Source organism: Prinia subflava, chromosome 14 (genome assembly GCF_021018805.1).
Source record: "Prinia subflava isolate CZ2003 ecotype Zambia chromosome 14, Cam_Psub_1.2, whole genome shotgun sequence".
NCBI lineage: Eukaryota > Metazoa > Chordata > Aves > Passeriformes > Cisticolidae > Prinia > Prinia subflava.
The window spans coordinates 1,791,007-1,813,649 of record NC_086260.1 but is presented as its reverse complement, the minus strand read 5'-3'; the positions used below and the strand labels follow the sequence as shown (position 1 = coordinate 1,813,649).

General features: G+C 45.7%; 1 protein-coding gene across 2 annotated transcripts in view; it reads left to right on the top strand.

Annotated features, from left to right (window-relative positions):
- Nucleotides 1-22,643, top strand: part of LOC134558068 (contactin-4) — a 255,592-nt gene that overhangs the window by 138,160 nt on the left and 94,789 nt on the right. For both annotated transcript variants that reach the window (XM_063411534.1, XM_063411533.1), the window contains exons 4-5: nt 18,180-18,306; nt 19,619-19,794. In XM_063411534.1, coding sequence (XP_063267604.1) covers nt 18,180-18,306; nt 19,619-19,794 — 303 coding nt within the window. The remainder of the gene's footprint in view (nt 1-18,179; nt 18,307-19,618; nt 19,795-22,643) is intronic.

Sequence of the window (22,643 nt, the reverse complement as noted above, 5' to 3'; positions counted from 1 at the left end):
GCTTGGATTTGTTATTTTGCAGTAAAATACACACATTCAGCTCCATAAATCAAGCTAGGACACGACTGTTAAATAGTCTATATCATATTAATTACTCTGTAAAGCAAAGCAAGCATTGCAACCATTTATAATCGACTACTGGAGCAGTTGCTAATCAATGAGACAAGTAACTAATTAGCCAGCATCTCCAGCTGAAGCTGGTGACTTTAAACTTCATTAAACTTTCCAGGTGTCGGGGAAAGTATGAAAAATACAGCGATCCTAATAGGTTGATGTGTCTTAATTCCAATTTTCTGAGTTGAAACGTCTGACGATTGCATCTGTTCTAAGGGATATTGTCATTTATAAAGCTTCCCATGGCAGTCCTGCACAGCTGAAAAGAAAATAAGCAGTTGGTGTGTGAAAGTTTTGAGTTTGTCCAGTGCATGTTGGGAGCAGCGTGAACTTAGATGTGTCTGAAATTTCTCTTATCCTTATCTTATCCTCTTATCTTATTAAAAATTATTAAATTTTTAATTTGTACCTTCTGCCTTGCCCTTAATATTTTAAGGTGTTAAACCCTTAATATTTTAAGGGTGGGGTTTCTGATTATTTAGGGGGTTTTTTACATTCATTTCTATTTCCTGTATTTGGAATCTGTAAAATAGATCCCTGACTAAATTCCGAATTCTGAATATGATCATTGTTTTTATTTGTGAGACAGGGATAGTGCAGTGGATGGTCAGTGAGACTTGGAAGAAAATAAATGATTTGTGCCATGAAAAGCTCCCTGAGAGCTCAGGCTTTTCTCCCAGAGCATTCCCTCTCCTTCCATTTTTCCCTGGCCTTTTCCTCCTTACAGTGTTTAAATAACGTGGTGTGTACTCTAAAACCTGTGTCCTCTTTCTCCTCAAGGAAAAGCAGAGCTTTCCTGAGGGTTCTCCCACTGGTTATAAAATAACACCAACAACTCATTGGTAAATAATCTGCACAGAATTTCCCAGTGTTTATCCATACTGACTTTGCTTTATGAAGTGTAGCAGTTACATTTATTGACCTCTGCTGCGTTCCTGGGCAAACTTGAATGCTCTCTTTTCTTCTCTTTTTGGAATTTGTTGGTACATTAGGACGGAATATGGAATTTGTCCCCTAATGAAAGGCGAGGGAGAGATGCCATCAGTCAGTGGGAGGAGAGACAACCCCGTGCTTTCCCATGTAAATTATGTGAGTTCTGGAAGGGAGCCAGGCATTCATTTTGTTAAAATGGGGTTTGATAATTGAAACTAATTTAACATCGACCCCATTAAGTTGCATTTTATTGCTCATTTAATACGCCTGTCTCACGAGCTCCCAGCACTGGGAAGAGGCTTTGGAATGTGAGCTGTGGATTCACCACAGCTGCAGCCACCCTTGCAGGTGTGAGCTGAGCCTGCCCTGTGGGGTCAGCATTGCTGTGGGGTCAGCATTGCTGTGGGGTCAGCAGTGCTGTGGGGTCAGCAGTGCTGTGGGGTCAGCATTGCTGTGGGTTCAGCAGTGCTGTGGGGTCAGCATTGGTGCTGTGGGGTCAGCAGTGCTGTGGGGTCAGCATTGGTGCTGTGGGGTCAGCATTGGTGCTGTGGGGTCAGCAGTGCTGTGGGGTCAGCAGTGCTGTGGGGTCAGCATTGCTGTGGGGTCAGCAGTGGTGCTGTGGGGTCAGCATTGCTGTGGGGTCAGCATTGGTGCTGTGGGGTCAGCAGTGGTGCTGTGGGGTCAGCAGTGGTGCTGTGGGGTCAGCAGTGCTGTGGGGTCAGCAGTGGTGCTGTGGGGTCAGCAGTGCTGTGGGGTCAGCATTGGTGCTGTGGGGTCAGTGCTGCTGTGGGGTCAGTGCTGCTGTGGGTTCAGCAGTGCTGTGGGGTCAGCAGTGCTGCTGTGGGGTCAGCAGTGGTGCTGTGGGGTCAGCAGTGGTGCTGTGGGGTCAGCAGTGGTGCTGTGGGGTCAGCATTGGTGCTGTGGGGTCAGCATTGGTGCTGTGGGGTCAGCAGTGGTGCTGTGGGGTCAGCAGTGGTGCTGTGGGGTCAGCAGTGCTGTGGGGTCAGCAGTGGTGCTGTGGGGTCAGCAGTGGTGCTGTGGGGTCAGCATTGGTGCTCTGGGGTCAGCAGTGGTGCTGTGGGGTCAGCATTGGTGCTGTGGGGTCAGCAGTGCTGTGGGGTCAGCGGTGGTGGGAGGGGTTGAGCTGGACACTTTGGGCAGGTTTGCTGTGGGAAGATGCTTTGTCTGGAAAGGATGGATGGTCCCTCACCACCCCTGTGGCCTGTCAGAGCCTTTTCCCTGCAGGATCCTGCATCCCCTGGGCTTTTTGTACAGCTTTATCTCACCTGACATCATCCCAGTCCTCCACCAGTGCAGCTCAATGTCACAGGATGGGTTGGGGTGGAAGGGACCTTAAATCCCACCCAGTGCCACCCCTGCCACGGCAGGGACACCTCCCACTGTCCCAGGCTGCTCCAGCCCCAGTGTCCAGCCTGGCCTTGGGCACTGCCAGGGATCCAGGGGCAGCCACAGCTGCTCTGCCCACCCTGTTTTAGAGCACATTTATTGACTTGTGTCAAAATTCCCCATTTAAGTCAGCCCAGGAGCTGGATCCATGAGTTTTTAATTACACGGGATTCCCATCTTCTCCTGCCCCGCTCCTGCTCTCCTCTGTCTGCTGTTGTCTCACGCGATCTCTCTCCTCCACCACTGCTGCTCATGACTCATTAAATAATCTCATAATTGGTTCTGAGCCTTGGGTGCTAATTGCAGCGAGGCTCTGGGTGAGGGCTGCACACCCAGGGCTGCGTTTGCCCAAACCCGGGAGCAGAGGAGGGTGCAGGACGGGGAGCTCAGTGGGATGGATGTTTGTTTGCTGCCCTGGGGATGATGGATTGCTGGAGCTGTGCCCTGGGGAAGAGGCAGCAGGAGAGGAGCTGTAAGAGCGAGCCTGCCTTGCATCAGGAGCTCTGGGGACAGGGAGCTGCTCCTGGGAGTGCTGCAGTCCCGAGCCGGGCGCTGGGAAGGGCAGAGCAGTTCAAAAGTGCAGCTTAAACCACTGCAGGAATCACAGAATAACAGAATAACCAGGTTGGAAGAAACCTTTGAGGTCATCAAGCCCAGCCCTGACATCACCTCAGCTAAACCCTGGCACCAGTGCCACATCCAGCCCTTCTTCAAGCGCACCCAGGGATGGTGACTCCACCACCTCCCCGGGCAGACCACTCCAGTTCTTCTCCAGGAGTGCTGTACAAACCAGGTGGGAATGTGTGGAACCATTCAGAGTTGAATCCAGGTCTGAAAAGTGCAAGGAAAATCCAGCAGGAGCTGGAAAACCCTCTGTGTGCAGCAAATTTCTGCATTTCTTTCAGTATATATTTCAGTATCTATAGTGCAAGGGCAATGCACCCTTTTTTATTAATATAATCTAAACTAGACAGTAAAGGCTGCAAAACCCCTTTATACACAGAGTTTAAGTGACAGGAAACCTCCTCTGTGTTCACCAAATTTCTGGCTCTGGTGCACATTTAATTTTTTAACAACTCTTCAATGTTTTGCAGGTTTGTTTCATGTAGGTCAAATTTAATTTTCTATAATATTAACATCTTGCTTTCCATAAGGTGACCTCAATACTTGCTTGCTGTACAGGTGTAAGCATTGCATTCCTTTTCTTTGGAAGATATTTTTCCTGCTTTTTTACCCTGGATTGTTTTAGATGATAGCCCAGTGTGAACTAAGGAACCAGATTTAGATGACGAAATTCAACGTACAGTCAGAGGAAATGAGTGATTGGGATCCTTTATCAGGGATGGCACACGGACACTAATTAGGCTCTCAGCTATTCTGTATCTTAATCAATTCCAGTAATCTTGTTTGTAATTTTTACTCTTCCTGACAAGGAGCTACTCAAAGAAACAAATTAGCCATCAGCGTAATTTGCTTCTTGGACACAAAAGGCTCCCAAATTAAAAAGCTTTTCCCCCGGGAGAGATCTCCCCCATCCTCTGCTGGGTTCTGTTGATTGTTCCTTTGTCCCTTTTTTTTTCCTGAAGGGCTCGGGGTGTGCAGGCAGCAGCTCCCAGTGCCAGCCCTGCTGATCCTCCAGAGAGGAAAATAAATCTGGACAGCTCAAAAAAAAAATCAGGGTTTGTGACCAGAATCACCTCCCGTTCCCAAGATCCAGCCTGTTTCATCTGTTCCTGGGATACAAACAGAGTTTGGGATGTGTTTGGAAACTGGTAACGAAATTTGGGAAATCAGGGAACAGAGCAGGGTGCCCGTGGCAAAGGGGTCTTGATAAGATCTTGATAAGATCTTCAAAAGCCCTCTGTGATTAGTGCTGAAATGAGCACCTTCAGACACAGCCCTGCCCCTTTGTTGTGCTACAGGTGGTTTTGAAAACAATTTACAAAGAGGCTTTTTTTGTCTTTTTCATGCTGTTAAAGCAAATTGGTATGTAATTAGATTTATATAGTGAATAACCTTATTTGCATATCCAATTAATTCTTCTCGTTTTAATTTGCTAGAGCTGGATTCACACTGGTAGTAAAAAAAAAAATAACACTTAAATTATCAAGCATTCAGATTTTCTTCTGCCATTATTTGTTCAAGGTCTTCCATTAAAATTTGGTCCTGGGCATGTCTTCTTTTGTAAAGCTGTTAAAGTGGAAAAAGGCCATGAAAAAACCCCAACCCATGTGGCTTGTAAAACATTAAGGGTCTCTTTCAGCTGCTCAGGGGAATGCAGTGTGAATTTGGACATTTTGAGCATCTTTTTATCACAGAATAGTTTGGGTGGGAAGGGACCTTAAAGATGATCCAGTTCCATGGGCAGGGACTCCTCCACTGTCCCAGGCTGCCCCAAATCCTGCCCAGCCTGGCCTTGGGCACTGCAGGGATCCAGGGGCAGCCACAGCAAATCTGGGAATTCCATCCCAGAGCAGGAAAAAAATTCCAACCCTCACAGGAAAGAATTTATCCCCAATCTCCCACCCAGCCCTGCCCTGCGACAGTGGAAGCCATTCCCTGTGTCCTGTCACCCCATCCTTTGTCTATTCATTTATTTTCCTGATTTTTTTTCTATCTATTTTTCTATTTTACCTTCATTCCAAAGTGTCCCTTCTATTTTGAAGATGTTTTCGTTGTGTTCCAAGGGGTGGAAGGTTCTTCCCAGTGGCTGCAGGAGGATGTCTGTCCGTCTGTCTGACTCATCAGCTCATGTGCAATAAGCTCCCTGTTTTTTACTTTTTTTCCACTGGCAAACTCCCTGCTCACCTCTGAGTGCCCTTCACCCCTGTCACAGTGACATTGCTGATTCCTAAAATTAATCACATGGGTTTGATTCCACTTCAATACCCAACTGCTCCATGATATCTTGGCCAAATGCATCTCTGCTTTTATTTGAGCCCAATACTTTGAGAGGAGCTTGTTTTTTAAAATTAATTTTGTTAATTGTTACCAGAAAAACTCTGATTTATTCTTTTTTGTGTAAGAAGGCGGCCTTGGAGTTATGAACTTCTGTTGCTACTATTGGGTGATTAATGGAAGCAAAATTTCATTGTAAGAGGGGGAAAAAGTGATAATAAGTGGCTGGCACACAAAGCCTAAAAATCCTTATGGTTTCCTTCTCTCTGGCATCAGTGCCTGCACATCCTGCATGCATTGAAACTGGAAAAACTCCGTGTGATTGTAGGGGATGGATTTTACAGGGGCTGAGTGGTTAATTCAGGAGGCTTTAGCAAAAATAGGGAATGGGAGTTGGACTGAAAATTGCTGTTCTCATGCAGGTCCATGGAGCTGCTGCGAAGGGAGCAGAGGACACCGTGGAGTGAGAGGCTGAGAATTGGAAATTCAAATAACAGTGTCTTTGTTTATTCAAACAATAGTGTCAAAGATTTTATCCGCTAGGCAAATGTGTTGCATAATTGTGTTGCAATGATTTGAAATAGGTCCGAAGGAAAATTGCCGTGAATCCTAATTAGCGGCTAATGGTTATTAGCTAAATCCGGTGCCAGGGAAGATGTAAATAGGTGCAAGTGCTAAGATATTGTTTCCACCTCCAAACACCGCAGCTGTTGTGCCAATTTTGGGCTATTTTTACCTAAAAGCTGAAGTGACTGCAGCAGCTCCCAGGTAGGCAGCGAGAACACCTGGGTGAAACAGAGGATGAAATACAAATGAGGTGACAATGAGAGCAATTTCAGCGGAGGGGTTTTATCTCCTGAGGAACAAATACTTCTGTTTAGTCAGGAAAATAAAATAAACAGCGCTGGTTCTGCGGCCCGAGGAGCTTTGCTGCGGCTGGCAGGGGTGGATGGGTGTGCAGGGAATGCATTCCTGCTCTTTTCCCCTTGGATTCATCCTCTGCCTGCTTTGTGAAGTGTTTGGAGTAAAGCTCCGAAGCGCTTTAACTTCCCAGGGCAGGAACACACACCGCAGTCCCAGCGTGTCAGAAAACCCGGGGAAAATGACCTGCAGCTCCCAGACCTATTTTAAATTGAATACACAAGCCAAGATAATACAGGCTGTTTGATAAGAAACATTAGAGAAATCCATAACACGAGGCTTTTTATTAAGGGTTTATTACATCCATCTCTCCAGTGGGTAATGGAACTTGTAAATATGCTCTCATGTAGGAGTCTCCTTGCGGGCTTTTTATTCATGCTGAAGTAAGCACAGCAAACTTATTTGCTGTCAGGGTACATTGAATTTAAGATTAGTATTTATTTTGGTTCTAAAGAGGTTCTGCTTTTTTGTGAATCGGAGGGAGAGGAGGTGGGAGCTGCAGGGGGGCTTTGGGGGGGAAATGAGTTTTTCCAGGCAAGCTGCAGGTCCCTGGATGGGATGCAGGGAATGTGCCCATTATGGGCTGTGGGTCGTGTGCTCACAGCTCCTTCAGGAGGGAAAACTCGCTTTCTTTAAGCAGGAGCTTGCTGTGTGTTCATTGACTAAGCCCAGCAAGTTGAAAAATCATCCGTGGGATTAGAGAAATGTTTAAGGGATGTATTCCCTGCGTTCCTGCGCAGTGCAAACACTGCAGAGAACACTGTAAACATTTGTTCTTTACAGGGAAAATGCTTTTTAATTCTCTTCTAGAGGTAAACAAAGTGATGCTGCTGCAGCAGGAGCCCAGCAGGTTTTTGCTTACTTGGGAGAAGCCACGGGGACATTTGTGCTGAGTAAAGAGTCCGGGAAAAGTTTAGAGAAAAGCTCAAAAAGGAGTTCAGATGGCAGCAATGCTAACAGAAACCAAGGACAGCTCACAAGTTTTTAAGTAGATTTGTTGAAGGATGTAGTATTTGATTGGTTGTCTTCATGTAGGGAAAACAATCCTTAATTAGAGGATGTTAATTGGACAGACAGACCAGGAATCTGCTGAGGTGTCGGCAAAGTCTGCTTGAACTCGGGATTTTAACAGGATTTTAACGGGATTTTAACAGGATTTTAACAGGATTTTTAGGGTTCCCCATCCCTGGCAGTGCCCAAGGCCAGGTTGGAGCAGCCTGGGACAGCGGGAGGTGTCCCTGCCATGGCAGGGGTGGCACTGGGGTGGATTTAAGGTCCATTCCCAAGCCCCAATAAATCCACAACAGAGCAGGCAGGATGAGCCTTACACTGCTGAATAAACCCAGCCAGGTGGGAGTGACATTTGCATTTCCAGCCATGACAAAGATCTCTTTATTTCGTCTGTTTGAGACAGATTTTGAGTGAAGAATGAAGGATGTGTGTGTTTCATTAAGGTCTGGGGGTAACAAATGTGCCTGAGCTACGAAACCTCCTCTGTGTCAAACCCAGCTGAAAGAAGCCACCCCTCACCTGGCTGGGCACTTCTTCTGTGCCACTGCAGCTCCTCAAATGCACCAGCAGAAAGCTCAGCACGAATTTTGATGTCTATCCTCCCATGTATTAATTACATATTGTCATCTCCTTCTCTTCATCTTTAAAAAGACAGAAGTTTTTAAGAAAGATTTTTGTTTTCATGACTTTATGTTTATTTTCATGTCTTCATGTATTTTTTGTTTTCATGTCTTTCTGTATGTTCTCTTTCATGCCTTTATGTTTGTTTCCATGTCTTTATATTTATTTTCATGTCTTTATATTTGTTTTCCTTTGTTTTCCTGTCTTTATGTTTATTTCCATATCTGTTTCCATGTCTTTATATTTATTTTTCTGTTTTCCTGTTTGTTTTTGTGTCTTCATGACTTTGTTTTTATGTCTTCATGTATGTTTGTTTTCATACCTTTCTGTATGTTTATTTCCATGTCTTTATGTTTGTTTTCCCATCTTTCTGTATATTTGTTTTCATTATTTATTCTCATGACTTTGTTTTCATATCTTCATGTATGTTTGTTTTCCTACTTTCTGTATGCTTGTTCCATGTCTTTATATTTGTTTTCCATGTCTTTATGTTTGTTTTCATACTTTCTCTAGTTTGTTTTCATGTCTTTATATTTGCTTTCTGTCTTTATATTTGCTTTTCTACTTTCTGTATGTTTGCTCCATGTCTTTGTATTTGTTTTCCTATCTTTATGTTTATTTTCATACTTTCTTTAGGTGTGTTTTCCTCTCTTTGAGCTGCTTTTGGCCCCTTCCCCTGTTCTCTCACAAACTCCCTGCAGCCCCAGTGCTGAGGTGCTGAAACTCCCCCAGAATTGATGGTTTGAGCATCAATGGGTCAGGAGGAACTTTGTGCTTTGAATTCCTGCTACTCTCAGAACAACAATAAAGATTATTCCCTGGTTAATTCCTGTGCTGCACATTTCCCATTATGGACTGTGCTGGAGAGAAGTTAAAGCCCAAGCTCTCTGTCCCAGATAAAAGGCTGCTCACAGAAATTCTGACTTGTCTTTGAGGCTTCTGGAAAAAAAAAAATTAAGTTTTTTGTAGTGCGTTTTCAATCCAGTATAATCCTTAATTTTCAAAACACAGAAAGCCTTTTTGGGTTTGTGGTTTTTTATTTTTTTTTGCAATTGTAATGAAAAAATTGCTGAAGCAGTGCACATTATTTCGATTAGCCATTAAGCCTTCTCTGCTCTAGAAAGAAATTACATTATTTTCATTAAATTTCTTGCTTTTAACTTCTGACTTGTAATTTACCAAAAGAGAAAAACAAACTACTACAACTCTGCTTGTCTCTCATTACTCCCAAGACGAGTAATGGAAGTCAGCTCCTATTTTGGCATCTTGCTGATATTTGGGGCTTTTTTTGCTAAAACAAAGGCAGGAATAATATTTAAATATATATAAAATATAAAATATATAATATATCTATTATATATAATATACATTACATATTATATATATATATATAAATATAAATTTTTTTAGTGAAAAAGTTCCTTTCCTTTAAAATCACAAAAAAAAGGGGAGCCAGGAGTGTTTGGAAGCTTCACAAATGCCCTGCCTCTGAGCAGGCTTGGAGAGAGCTAAATTGCAGTGTAAGAAGTCCTAACTCAGTTTTTTGACTGCTATTACTGATACCTTTCCCCTGCTGTGGTGCTTGAAAGTTCATAACATTTAAAAAAATTGAAGGAATACATGTTATCTGTACAAATTGCACTCCTGGCTGCTCCTTTGATGTTTTGCTGATTAAACTCTGAGAACTTTATTTAAGCCTCCCTCAGTTTGGCATTTAGTGGCGTTAATTTCAAGGCTGGGTTTGGTTAATTTGAAGGCTGAGTTTGGTTAATTTTAGGGCTGGGTTTGGTGAATTTGAAGGCTGGGTTTGGTTAATTTGAAGGCTGGGTTTGGTTGATTTTAAGGCTGGGTTTGGTTAATTTTAGGGCTGGGTTTGGTTAATTTGAAGGCTGGATTTGGTTAATTTGAAGGCTAGGTTTGGTTAACTTTAAGGCTGGGTTTGGTTAGTTTCAAGGCTGGGTTTGGTTAATTTGAAGGCTGGGTTTGGTTAATTTGAAGGCTGGGTTTGGTTAATTTGAAGGCTGGGTTTGGTTAATTTGAAGGCTGGGTTTGGTTGATTTGAAGGCTGGGTTTGGTTAATTTTAGGGCTGGGTTTGGTTAATTTGAAGGCTGGGTTTGGTTAATTTTAGGGCTGGGTTTGGTTAATTTCAGGGCTGGGTTTGGTTGATTTGAAGGCTGGGTTTGGTTGATTTTAGGGCTGGGTTTGGTTAATTTGAAGGCTGGATTTGGTTAATTTTAAGGCTAGGTTTGGTTAATTTTAAGGCTGGGCTTGTGTGGGCTCTGATGTTTGTGTGTTTGTGCTTGCATGCAGGGTCTGGTCGCTCTGCAGGGATGACCCAGCAGGAAAATGGGGTTAAATTGTGACTTTTAGGGTTTGGGAGTGCCCGTGGTGGGGTGCCCAGTGCTGCTGTGTCCCAGCTCCCACCAGGCACCCTCTGTGTTCTCTGATTTCCCACTGGATACCTGCATTGCATTTTGTTCCTGCTCTGCTGAGGGCTGCAGAAACATTTTGAAAAACAACAATGAAAAAAAAACCAAAAAATTGAAGGGCAACTCCTCCAATGTGCCCTGAATTGGAGCAATTCCAGCGACTCCAATGAAGTTACAGGAGTGAGAGCAGCAGAGCTGCCAGCCCCGTGTCCCCAGAGCAGGCTTCAATGCCTTAAATCCATTTATGGAACAGAACCACCTGGAGATTACAGCCCTGGATGCTGTTTCAGGATTAAACTCTATTTTAGGGAGGTTTTCCTGCCCAGCCCTGGGGTGTGCAGTGCCTGGCAAGGAAGGGCTGGGGTTGACTCTCTGTGTGACTCCAAAGCTGAGGTCTGCCCTTCTCCTAAATATCTTCATTCTTATTTAATCCTCAGCGTGCCATCAGTCTTGCATCAGACCATTGGAATTTTCCAATCAGAAAATTGGAAGCTAAATTTTACCCCAAAATATAAATTTACAACATGATGAACACGAGGTTTCCCTCTCTCACCATTCTTTCAGTTACCTTCTAATTTCTTATATTGAAATATTGTCCTTTCTTCTCAAGGCAAGGGCTGACCAATTTAGAAACAGGAAGAAAATTGCAGAGGGTATTATTTGGAATGGGGTAGGTGCTTAAAACTTACCTGTGCCAGTGCTCTGTGATAGAAAGGAATGTGTTTACAGTTGAATTCTAGTTGTTTGGGGGTTTTTGGTTTTGGGGTTTTTTTTTTGTGGGGTTTTTTTGTGTGTGTGTGTTTTGTTTTGTTTTTTCCCAAAATATGGAGAAAGAAAACCTCCATCAGGTGGAGATGACGAATTTTTGTCACACCTGTCCTGTTGCAGCGTTGTCTCAGGGACATGGAAATGTTCCAGAATTGCCAAAACCAAGCAGCCAAGGAGAACTGTGCCCGCTGTGGGCTGAGTTAACAAATAACTATAAAATAAAATGAATGTTTTATTCTCTGCTTTGGGCATGGTTTGGAAGTTCTGTGCCTGGTGGTTGGAATCCCTGATGGATTCCCCTGAGCTCAGTTTGTGCTTCCTTGCTGGAATATTTAGATAGCACAAGAAAATTGCAGAGGGCGATATTTGTATGACAAAAAAATATTTTGTGTGACAAAAATTCATCACCTCTACCTGATGGAGGTTTGTTTTCTCCCCGTTTTGAAAAAAAATTACAAAACCAAATAGAATTAAAGTGTAAACACATTCATTTCTATCAGAGAGCACTAGCACAGACAAGTTTGAAGTATCTGCCTCATTACAAATGTTACTTTCTGCAATTTTCTTGCTGTATCTAAACTGTTCAGCTGATTGCAGACTGTGCTGGTGGCCAGAGCAGGCAAATTTCCAGAGCCCCCTGACAGGCTGCACCACCCCGTGTGCATTTTCTGGTGCAAAGGAAATTTCAGGTGTTTGTCTCTGAGTGTGCCAGGCTGATCATTCCTTCCTCTTCCCAGCCCTGGTAATTCCATCTGCTTATTCACAAATATTTGAGGAGGGAATCTGTGCCCTAAGCCTCTCTGTAAATAGCTGGATAAAAAATAATAATAATAAAAAAAAAGCTGGCAGGGATCAGCTTTCCTCCTGACAGTGGCTAATGTACTTAAAGCTGAAGAGAGAAAAGAGGCTTCACCTTGAAGAGAAGCAGCAGAGAGCTCCTTTCACCTTGAAGCTTTCTGCAGGGCTTGGCTCCTCCATCAATCCAGAGCCTGGACACATTGCCAGGGTTGTCTTTGTTTTTCCAGCAACAGATGAGACAGAGATTACAGGTGATTGCCCCGGGGACTTGTCTTTTCTAAAGCTTCGGGATTTTAAAGGAAAGAGGCTTTTTCACTAAAAAAAGTGTCTCAGAACTTTGCCTGGCTGCTGCTGGGGTGGGGAGGATGGCATTTGTTAACCTGGCTTTCACACGCCTTCCTGATTACACCAAAGATTAAAATCAATTGAATTTCAGGGAGGTATTGTGGAAAGGAAATATATGGCTTAAAAATATGCACATGTAACCAACTACTTCTGCTTTTTTAATATATCCACTTTACAGTCCCTGTCATACTCAAGGCAGCTGAAAGTTTTACAACAATGATGTGTTTTCTTGGCAGTCAGCAATTATATCACAGCCTTGCATCTTACTAATAAATCAATAGATAATTAGCACAGGCCTTGGAAACATTTCTATTCCCAAACAAGAACGCCCAGCTCTGGTGGTGGCACCATTAGCACTGTTTTAATCTGGTTTTTACTATTGTTTTAGACAATTTTACTGTTGTTTTAGACTGACTCACAGCTCTGTGGTGGGCTGATATTGTCCTCAGCAGAGCGCTGTGAGCTCCTCTGTTTGTTTTCCTGCTGTTGGCTGTGGTGACTCAGGGAGGAGAGTTGTGATTATTTCCTGCAGTCCTGGAGCAGTGAGCTTTGTGGGTGCTGAAGGGGACGTGTGTGATGATTATCAGGCTGTTGACTTGCTAAGAGAGCACTAATTGCACCCTGTTAAATGAGAGTTTTGTTAGAGGATGGGGCAGTCCTGGTGCTGTGGTGGGAATGGCCTCTGCAGGCTGTGCACCCAGGAGAGGGGCACAGGGAATATCAGCATGGTGTGTGTGATATCCACACGTGAATATCCACATTGTGTGTGTGATATCCACACGTGAATATCCACATTGTGTGTGTGATATCCACACGTGAATATCCACACTGTGTGTGTGATATCCACACGTGAATATCCACATGGTGTGTGTGATATCCACACGTGAATATCCACATTGTGTGTGTGATATCCACATGGTGTGTATGATATCTACACATGAATATCCACATGGTGTGTGTGATATCCACATTTGTGTGTGTGATATCTACACATGAATATCCCCATTGTGGGTATTGGGCTACAAGGCCCTTCCCTATGAAACACCACTTCACACACTTTTATAATATCTGGGGCTTATCCTTTTTTTTCCCCTTTGAATGGGAAGCACTTTCAGTGGGTCCTGTTCATTGAGAAGTCTACGGAATCAGTCATAGCAGGAATATATGGTGTAAAATAATCTCTGTTTTGATTCCAAAGCCGTGTGCAGCTGACAGAAGTGGTGTAGGCACAAAGGAAGGAGTGAGGCAGGCAGGGGAGCCCTTCCCTGCCCAGGAGGGGAGTGCAGCTGCTCACCTTGAACACCAGGCTGCCCTTGAGCTGTCCCATCCATCCCCTTCCCCTCCTCTGCAGAGCTGCTCTTCCCAAGGTGCAGGTTTGTCTCCAAGAAATACCTGCTTGTAGGCTTGTATGAAAACAGCCCAGCACACAGAGCAGCAGCAATTCCCTGGGCAGCAAACAAGGAAAGGATTTTTCTCTTTTATCCTGGAGATGCTCCAAGAATTCTCTGCTCAGTTTAGTTATTATCTTTCCCTACGGTGTGGAATATTCAATTAAACTTTCTCTCAAATTGGCCATAACTTTCAATGGAAATTAAAGCAGTTCTATTTAGGTACCAGTATCTGTCACCAGGCTTAATGTTCAGAGAGAATAGGAATGGTTCCACCTGTTTGGTGTGAATTAACCTCGGCTGACATTCCTCATCTTTCAGTTCCTCAAAAGCAGGGGAGGATGACAGAATTTAGCATCCAACTGCATGTGCTGGCTCTCAGCTTTGGGGTATGGAGGGACACAGCAAATACACTCTTCACTTGGAATGTATTCCAATTAATCTGGCTTTTTTTTTTTAATAGGTTTTGTGATTCACTAGGGGGAAAAATATATATCGAGCAGAATGTTCTTCTAAATGATCTATCACTTTCCATCCAGCACCATATGGACACACACCTCCTTCTGTGGTTAAAATGCTGCTTTTATTGTGAAATCAACTGAAATTTCCTAGATCCTGCCTCCTACTGAAAGAAACACACTTCTGTCAGAGGAGGCAGGCCCGGAGCAGGAGTACATTTGTTTTATCTGACAGGGAGGGGGAAAAAGCTCTTTGGAACCCAATCTTGTTTGCAGGTTGTCTTCAGCTGAGGGAGGCTTGTGTTCATTCTGAGTTAACTCATTTTGGGCTCTTCAAAAGAAATGTAACTCAGAAAAATAAAATCTGCCCCTGGGAGTGTCTCACCAGTTAGTTTGGCTGGGAAGGTTATTTATTTAATTGTCCTGGGACAGTGGGAAATGTAAAGGGGAAGGGAGCTAAAATAACTGAACAGTTCCAGGTGTGTGCACACAGATGTGCACTGCTTCTTGTTCCTTTTTGATGAAATGACCAAAAAGGAGTCTGTGAGAACCAATCTGATGAGAAGGGTGAGGGAAAAAGCCCCTGAGCACAGCAAAGCTCCCTCCTGGCCTTGCTGGTGTCTGGGGATTGAGCTGCTCGTGGTTCACCAGTGATAAGCCAAAAATGTGTTATCACTCTTGGAGTGCAAGGCCCTGGACATGACTGCAACAGAAATAAAGTTACCACTTTGAATTTTATTTTTTAAAAGTGTAGAATTTGTATTTCAGAGTTATCCAAACAGCAAAAGGTTGTTCCCACAGAAGCAGACACTTCAGTAGAGCAAATGCCTTTGGCTGTGCTGACAATGAACATCTGAGTAGCACAACTTAGTCAAAAATGGGCTTTTTCTGGTGCAGGCACTGGTAGTTTCCTGTCTGCAAGAATCTCGATGGCAGCTTGCTTTATTTGCTGGTGACTCTTCAGTGCTCTGTGAGCCAAATCCTCCTCCCGTGTCGGGTTCTGTGGCTCAGCCCTTATCACCCAGCGGTGGGGCTGGGCTGCAGCGATTTCAATCTCACATTAAGGCCCGAGCAAAGCAGCTCCACAGGCTGCAGATTAAAGAGCCTGGACTTGCTTATCTTGGTTATACACAGGCAGCAAGAAGAGGGAGAAGAAAGGCACTCAAAATAATTTTATCTAGCCAGCGGTGCGAGGTTTTTGCTGCTCCTCTGGTCCCCTGATAGGTGCAGGGGAAGCTCTCAGAGCTCTCAGAGCTTCTCCCTGCCTTGCCCAGCTCCCTCTGCTTGAAAATCCCACCAGGATTTCTCCTCTTGCTGCCCAGCAGGAAGGGCAGGCATTATTATTTTTCCATATGAAAGATAAATGTTGTACTGAAACATTATTGAAAGATAAATGTCAGCAGCAGGTGGAATATTTGGAAGTGTTTCTATTTGGTCTTTCATGAGCTTCTCCTTCAGCTGAGGTAAATTGAGTTATTCAGTAGACAAATCCAGCGTTTTCACCTGTTTGTGACTGTTTCTACCTTCAGCTCTCTGTCTTGAGTCTGTGTTTTTTAATTGCTCCCTAATTAGCGACACTGACAGGATGTGGTGGCTCTTAGAGATGTAACTCCCACTGCCTGGTGTGGCCAGTCCCATTAACCCTTGAGGAGCAGGATGCTGCAGGTTCACCTCTGCAGCCAGGTGACGTCCTGGGTGTGTGGGGACACTTTTGGACCCTCAGATTTGTTCCTGTTTCCCACCTCAAGCAGATGAACTGTTCACTTTTAATGCAAGCTGTGTTCTCCTGTGATGGGAGGGGGACCAGAGTGTGACCTTTGGTGTGATGTGATATAAATTGACAGTCTCTAATTGAAATAACAGCAGATGACAGCCCAGAGAGGGGTGTGAGGCAGGTGACAGAGGCAATCCAACACATCCCTGAGTCAGCAGGTCCCTAACTGCATTATCTGGGATGGTCTGGCTCGTGCCACCGTCACACTCTGTGTTTCTGGGATTTGGAACAACTCTTACACAGGAGCCGAGCACTTCTGTGTTTTCCAGTGAGAAAAGTGAATACACTCAAATCTGTTTTAAATCTCTGGCTTTCAAAGCCACTCATACAGCTCTCAGAGCTCTAATCTTTATGGGCCAGGCTGTGATGCTCCTTCTTAGGGTGAGTGAGACTGCTCAGGGAGGGCAGCAGCCCTGGGTCTCAGGAACCAGTCTGGATGCCATAATCCAGTCCCTTGTGCTTTATGGCCATCATTATCTTTTCCCACCAGCAACACGAGTTGCACACAGGTGTAATTTAAAGCTAGGGATGATGTGAAATGTGTTGTGAATAATAGATGAGTTTCAGTCAGGTATCGTTAGCATATAATTAAAAATGAAGATAAATACAAGGCCTGTGGCTGTGGGCTTGGTGCAGCCTCTGTCCTGCTGGGGCCTGAGGGAGAGGTGGTTCCTTTCTAATCTTCCTGGCAGAGTCTCTGTGAAATACTTCTTGGAGATGAGGATTTGCTCTCCCTGAAGGGCTGCTCTTCTGTCCTTAGTAAATCCAGCTGATTTCCCAGTGTCAGGAATGTCAGGGTTATTCCTGTTCATTCTCACCTTCCTTCCATCTGGAAGATCCATCATCCTCTATTCATTCTTTATTTTTCTATATTTTTTTGTATAGCCCATCATCTCTATATTTCATTTATTCATTTTGCCCTGACCTCCTCTGCCCACAAATTTCCTGTATCCCCATCCAGGTGGGCTCCCAGCAGCCTGACTGAATTCTGTGTTCAATCCCTGCCAGTCCCTGCACACTGAACGAACAGGGTCTGCTGTAAGGACAGGGCAGCAAGAGATGGGGAAATGATCTAAAAATGTTAAATCAAGGTTCCTTCTAGCCAGCAGAAAGACTTTCTGACTGTGAGCACTTCCACCATGTCCTTACTTGCACTGAACTTGGAGGAGCAGCCAGACATTGACACTGATGAGAGGAAAAGTCTCGGTGAAATCGAGATAGCTGATTTTTTCGGGAAGGAAAAGTTGGTTTCTTTTGTGTTCTGAACAGCCACTGTGGCGATAAAACTGTCTGATACAAAGGGGATGGAGAGCAGTGAATGTAGAGAGCTTTCTGGGGGTGTTTTAAGCAGTATCAGTGAATTTCCTGAAATTCTGTGCTCTCCGCAAAGCGCTGGGCAGGGAAGAGCTGTGCCCAGGGATGAGCAGCTCCCACCCTCAGCTGCAGCTCTGAGAGAGGGTAAATGGATAAGGTGAAAGCAGAAAGTGGTTGAGGAGGCAGGGAAGGAGATGGGAAGGAGTTAACAGCTCGGAAACTCAAAGTGTGTTTTTAAAATGAAGAGGGAAAGTCGGCACAAGGGAGGCTCCCATCGGTAATCGCCAAGCTCAGAGCGCTGGATTGCTGGGAAATGACTCCTGAGCTCCTTGAAGGTTGTGTCAGGTTGTTTGGCCAAAACATTTCCCTCTTCTGCCTGTATTTAGTGTGAGTTTTCAGTGCTCTGAAGGGCACAGGAGTAGGATGTCCTTGCCAGGGCTGGTCACACAGAAGCTCTCGGGTCCCTTGTTCCTGGGGAGGTGTGGGCTGGTGCCAGGGGGCTCCTGAGGCAGCAGAGCAGGCGAGGGCAGGGGCTGTGAGAGGGTTCCCACCCCTGAGAGGGGCTGGTGCTCACTTACACCCCATGGCTGCAGAAGGGTTTCAGGCAGGGATGGCAGAACCTCTTGCATGGGGACCCTCGGGCTCATTTTATTGCTGTAACTGTGTTTAACTATGTGGGGGGTGAATTTGCAAGGAAAATATCTCCATTTTTAAAGGTGAACCTAAGGATTGTGATTTGAACTGAGCTTTGCTGTGACAACAGTGCCTGTTCCCACTGCTTGAACGTTGGGTGAGGTTTCATCCTGTGCTCATTTAGTGCAGGACATTTCCAGACTCCATGGGAGCTTTGGTGGCTTTTGGGGAAAAAAAAAACCAACTCTGCTGTTATAAACTGAATAAAGTGTCATCAGATCCTTTCCAAGGTGAATGGCACACGGGCTCTTGCTGCTGAGTATTTTGTATTTTGAGTTTCCCTGACCTGTCCTGTTTTCCCTGCAGATGAGAACACCCTGCACGGGCCCGTGTTCCTGCAGGAGCCCGACAGCCTCATCTTCCCCCTGGACTCGGAGGAGAGGAAAGTGAAGCTGAGCTGTGAAGTGAAGGGAAATCCCAGACCAACCATTGGGTTTGTTCAATGTTTAACTGTTCTTGGGACCACCACACATGAACCTTTCTGCTGCACGGGATGTCCCTGGAGGTTATCCCAGTGCTGATCCCAAAAAAATCCTGAGGGGCAGCTCTGAACTCTGCTCTGAGACAGGGACAGGATCCAGGGAATGGCTGGAGTTGTGCCAGGGCAGGTTTAGGTTGGATTTTGGGAAAGGTTCTTCCCCCAGAGGTGCTGGCACTGCCCAGGCTCCCCAGGGAATGGGCACAGCCCTGAGGCTGCCCGAGCTCCAGGAGCCTTTGGACACCAGGGATGCCCAGGGTGGGATTTGGGGTGTCCTGGCCAGGAGTTGGATTGTGATGGTCCTTGTGGGACCCTTCCAGCTCAGGATGTTCTGTGATCCTGGAGCATTAGGATAGAGGGAATGGACACCAGGAAATCTCCAGGCATTGCCACTCAATTGCAGAATTCCCACAGGAGTTCTAAAAGGTTACAGACGGATTATAAACAGTCCTGGCTCTCAGATTAACCCATCCTTCCCCATAAACACGGACAAAACTCCTGATTCTTTTCAGCTTTAGTAGCTGCTCTGGGATCCTTGGAGGAAGGTGCTGCCCTCCTGCAGAGCTGTTGCTGCTGGAAATCCTTGGTGCTGCTCCTCTCCTTCCCCTGGTGCCTCTCTGGCTCTGCTCACCAGTAAAAGCCACTCTGAAACCAGTCAGAGTCACCAGGCCTCTGCCTCAGTGCTGGCTTGTGACACATCCAGCTGTTTAACACCCCAAAATCCACGGATTCATGTTGCAAACACATCTGTAGAGTTTCTGTGTGCACTCAGGGGGTGGCAGGGGCTGTGTCCCCTCCTCGCTCCATCCGGGGCTGGAATTCCTCAGTGCCCCACTTTGTGACAACATCTGCCAGGAGGGAATTCCTTAAATTTATAAACAAACAACCAGCAGGTCAGGAGAGATGGGAAAAAATATCCTCAGTGGACTGGAATGGGTTAGAGAGATCCTGTCTCAGGGACTTCCCCTTGCCAAGTGATCAATCCCAAAGAGCAGCAGCACCAGCAACTACAGGAGCATTAATCATTTCAGAGACTGAAATAGATGTCAAGGATATTGCTCTTTCAGTTAAATACTGGAATAGTTCAATATTCAATGGAATATTTCAGTACCTCTCAGGAAATTTGCATTTTTGTGCCTTTTTTTTTAAAAATTATTTTTAATGAGTAGCCAGAGCCATTCCAAATCTTCCCTTGCTTTCCTCAATGCTTTGTTGTTGAGTACCCAAGAGCACCAGCAGGGTTTAACTTTGGCATTCTGTGCTCCAGGTGGAAGTTAAATGGCAGCAGCATTGACGTGGGCATGGATTATCGCTACAGCCTGGTGGGAGGCAGCCTGCTGATCAATAATCCCAATAAAAGCCAGGATGCTGGGAATTACCAGTGTGTGGCAACAAACCCCTTCGGAACCATCGTCAGCAGAGAGGCTCAGCTGCAGTTTGCCTGTAAGTGAGAGGGAGCCTCTGTTCCCACAGGGGGCTGGGATAAAAAACCTGGGAGCTGGGTGTGTTTTCCCAACTTTTCCTGATGGGTCAGTGGGGTTTTCTCTTAATTCATGGAGTGAGAAAGAGGGGAAGTGTGAATAAGAAATGCAGATCTTGAATTATCCTTGTTTTGCTCAAATAGTATGGATTATACAGGATAAAAGGCTCTGCCTCTAAGAAACAATAAAATTGGGCATGTGAAGCTTCACCCTTCCTCTGAGCAAGCCTGTATTTTCCATCCTTATCATGTGTTGTGTGGTTTTTGTTGTATCTCATTTTTATTTCTGAGGAAATGACTGCTGCATTTTTTGAGAATGCTGACTGGGATTTGAGGGTTCCCACCCCCTCCTTTGAAGGGTTAAATTGTGACTCTTGCGACATCAGTAATGTGTGTTGTTCTTCACGGGCTGTGTTATTCTTCTGTAGCCTTTTCAAGGAAGATTAAACTGTGATTGAGCCATTCAGCCTCCTGTGGAGGGCAGACAGGGTCAGCAATTTCATCCTTGAAATATGTATTTAGGTTACAAACTCATTATGATAAAAGTGCTAATATTTCCCCCGAACGCTTGCCTTTTTTTTTTATATATGTCATTTTCATTTCAGGGTTTTTCTTTTTTCTTCCTCCCTCTTTTTCCCTTTCTCTTGCCTCCTTTTTTCTTTTTTTTTTCCATGCTAGTTGTCTCTGAAATTGAACATATTTTCACTGAGTGAGGAATCTGCTGTGCCACGGTAACAGAATATGGATTAATGATACCCTAAGTCCTGTTCTTATAGCAACACAAGCTTTCAGAAAATAAAAAAGCTTTAAACTCTGGAGTATGGATCTAATAATGGCTTTTCCACAAAGATCTATGAAAACACAGCTGAACTAGATTAAATGATGCACTTTTTATTTTAGGGGCCGGGGCTTAGCTTGGCGATTTGATTCACTGTGCTGTGGTTTCTGTTGGGAAATACCCCTGGAATCAGTCAGGAGGCACTTGGGGCTGAGCCCACCCTTCAGGTGTGATTCTCCCTGTTGGCTGTGATCCTGCCTCCCCTGAGGATGGGGATGGAGCTCCCATTGATTTTCCCTGGCACCAGGGCTGGCTCTCTCCCCTCTCCAAGTGATGGATTTGCAGCTTCTTCCACCCGCTCAGCTCCCGTCCCTCTGCCAGGACAGGCAGGGTGAGCTCCCGGGGCGTCCTTGCCAAATTATTCCTGCTGACCACGGGATAATGTGCGGGGTGGAACATCTCAGAGGGGCTGGAAGCTGTTCTGAAACTCTGAAATTCCCTGGAAGGAGGTGGTGGCAGGGCGAGGGTGGGTCTCATCTCTGAGGGAGCAAGTGACAGGACAGGAGGAGATGGCCTCAAGTTGTGCCAGGGGAGGACATCAATAAAAATTTATTTACTAAAGTATGGCTAAACATTGGGAAAGGCTGCCCAGGGCAGTGGTGGAGTCACCATCTCTGGAATTGCTCAGACAGGGAGCAGATGTGGCACTTTGTGAGGTGGTTTAGTGGCCCTGGTGTTTGGACTTGACTTTGGGGGTTGTTTCCAACCTCAGTGTCTGATTTATACCCCCACCTCAGCAGTCACCAGCTCACCATGGGAAGATCTTCTCTGAATCACCCCTGGAGAAGCTCCTGCCCTCTCAGGGCTGTGCATTTGGAGATCTGTGCGTTCAGATTTGGTTCCATTTGGTGGCCTCTGGTGGTGGGACAGGTTTGGGACAGGTCCTCCAACCTGTCCCAGACGGGCAGCACTGCTGGAAGGGGGTTCAGAGGAAATGGGACAGCTCAAGGTTCCCCTTCTGGTTTAATTCCCTGCCAAGGGATGGGGATGGGGTGTCCAAGGGGTGCTAAGGGATGTCCAGGTTGTTTATGGTCACAGTGGGACGAGCAGGGCAGGACAATTCCTGCTGATTTCTGAGCTCCTCTAGGGGAGCATCTCTAATTAGAGATAACTTTGAACTTATTTTACCTTGCTGAGGCTGCAGTTTGTGTTTTACTGCCCAAGCTGTGAAACCAGACAGTTTTACACATCTCCAGTGCCACCCACCCCAGGGGTCTCCTTGCTCCATCTCCACCTCCACCAGCAGCAGCTGGATCGTCCCGAGCCCATCCCAGTCATCCCGAGCCCATCCCAGTCATCCCGAGCCCATCCCAGTCATCCCGATCACATCCCAGTCATCCCAAGCACATCCCAGTCATCCCGAGCTCATCCCAGTCATCCCGAGCCCATCCCAGACATCCTGAGCACATCCCAATCATCCCGAGCCCATCCCAGTCATCCCGATCACATCCCAGTCATCCCGAGCCCATCCCAGTCATCCCGATCACATCCCAGTCATCCCGAGCCCATCCCAGACATCCTGAGCACATCCCAGTCATCCCGAGCCCATCCCAGTCATCCCGAGCCCATCCCAGTCATCCCGAGCCCATCCCAGTCATCCCGAGCCCATCCCAGTCATCCCAAGCACAGGGCCAGGCCTCTCCCAGCAGATGACCCCTCTCCTCTCCATGGAGCCACCCCCAGTGCTCACAGATGAAATATTCTCTCCCTGCTGGGATAACTTGACTCAATTTGTCCCTAAACTCCTCAGCAGGATTTGCAGTTTAACCTGAAAATTCACCTGGCTGCTGCCAGCTGCGGGGTGCTGGGTTGGAAATAAACCCTCTGGGAGGGGCTGAGGAGCTGTGCAGGAGCTGGTGCCTCTCTCATCAGCACTGGTGTCTGGCACATGCTGTCCCTTTGGAAATGGGTATCCTGAGAGGAAAATCAAGTTTGAATCAGAGCTGGTTTTCTGTCATTTCATTGTTTTGCCCC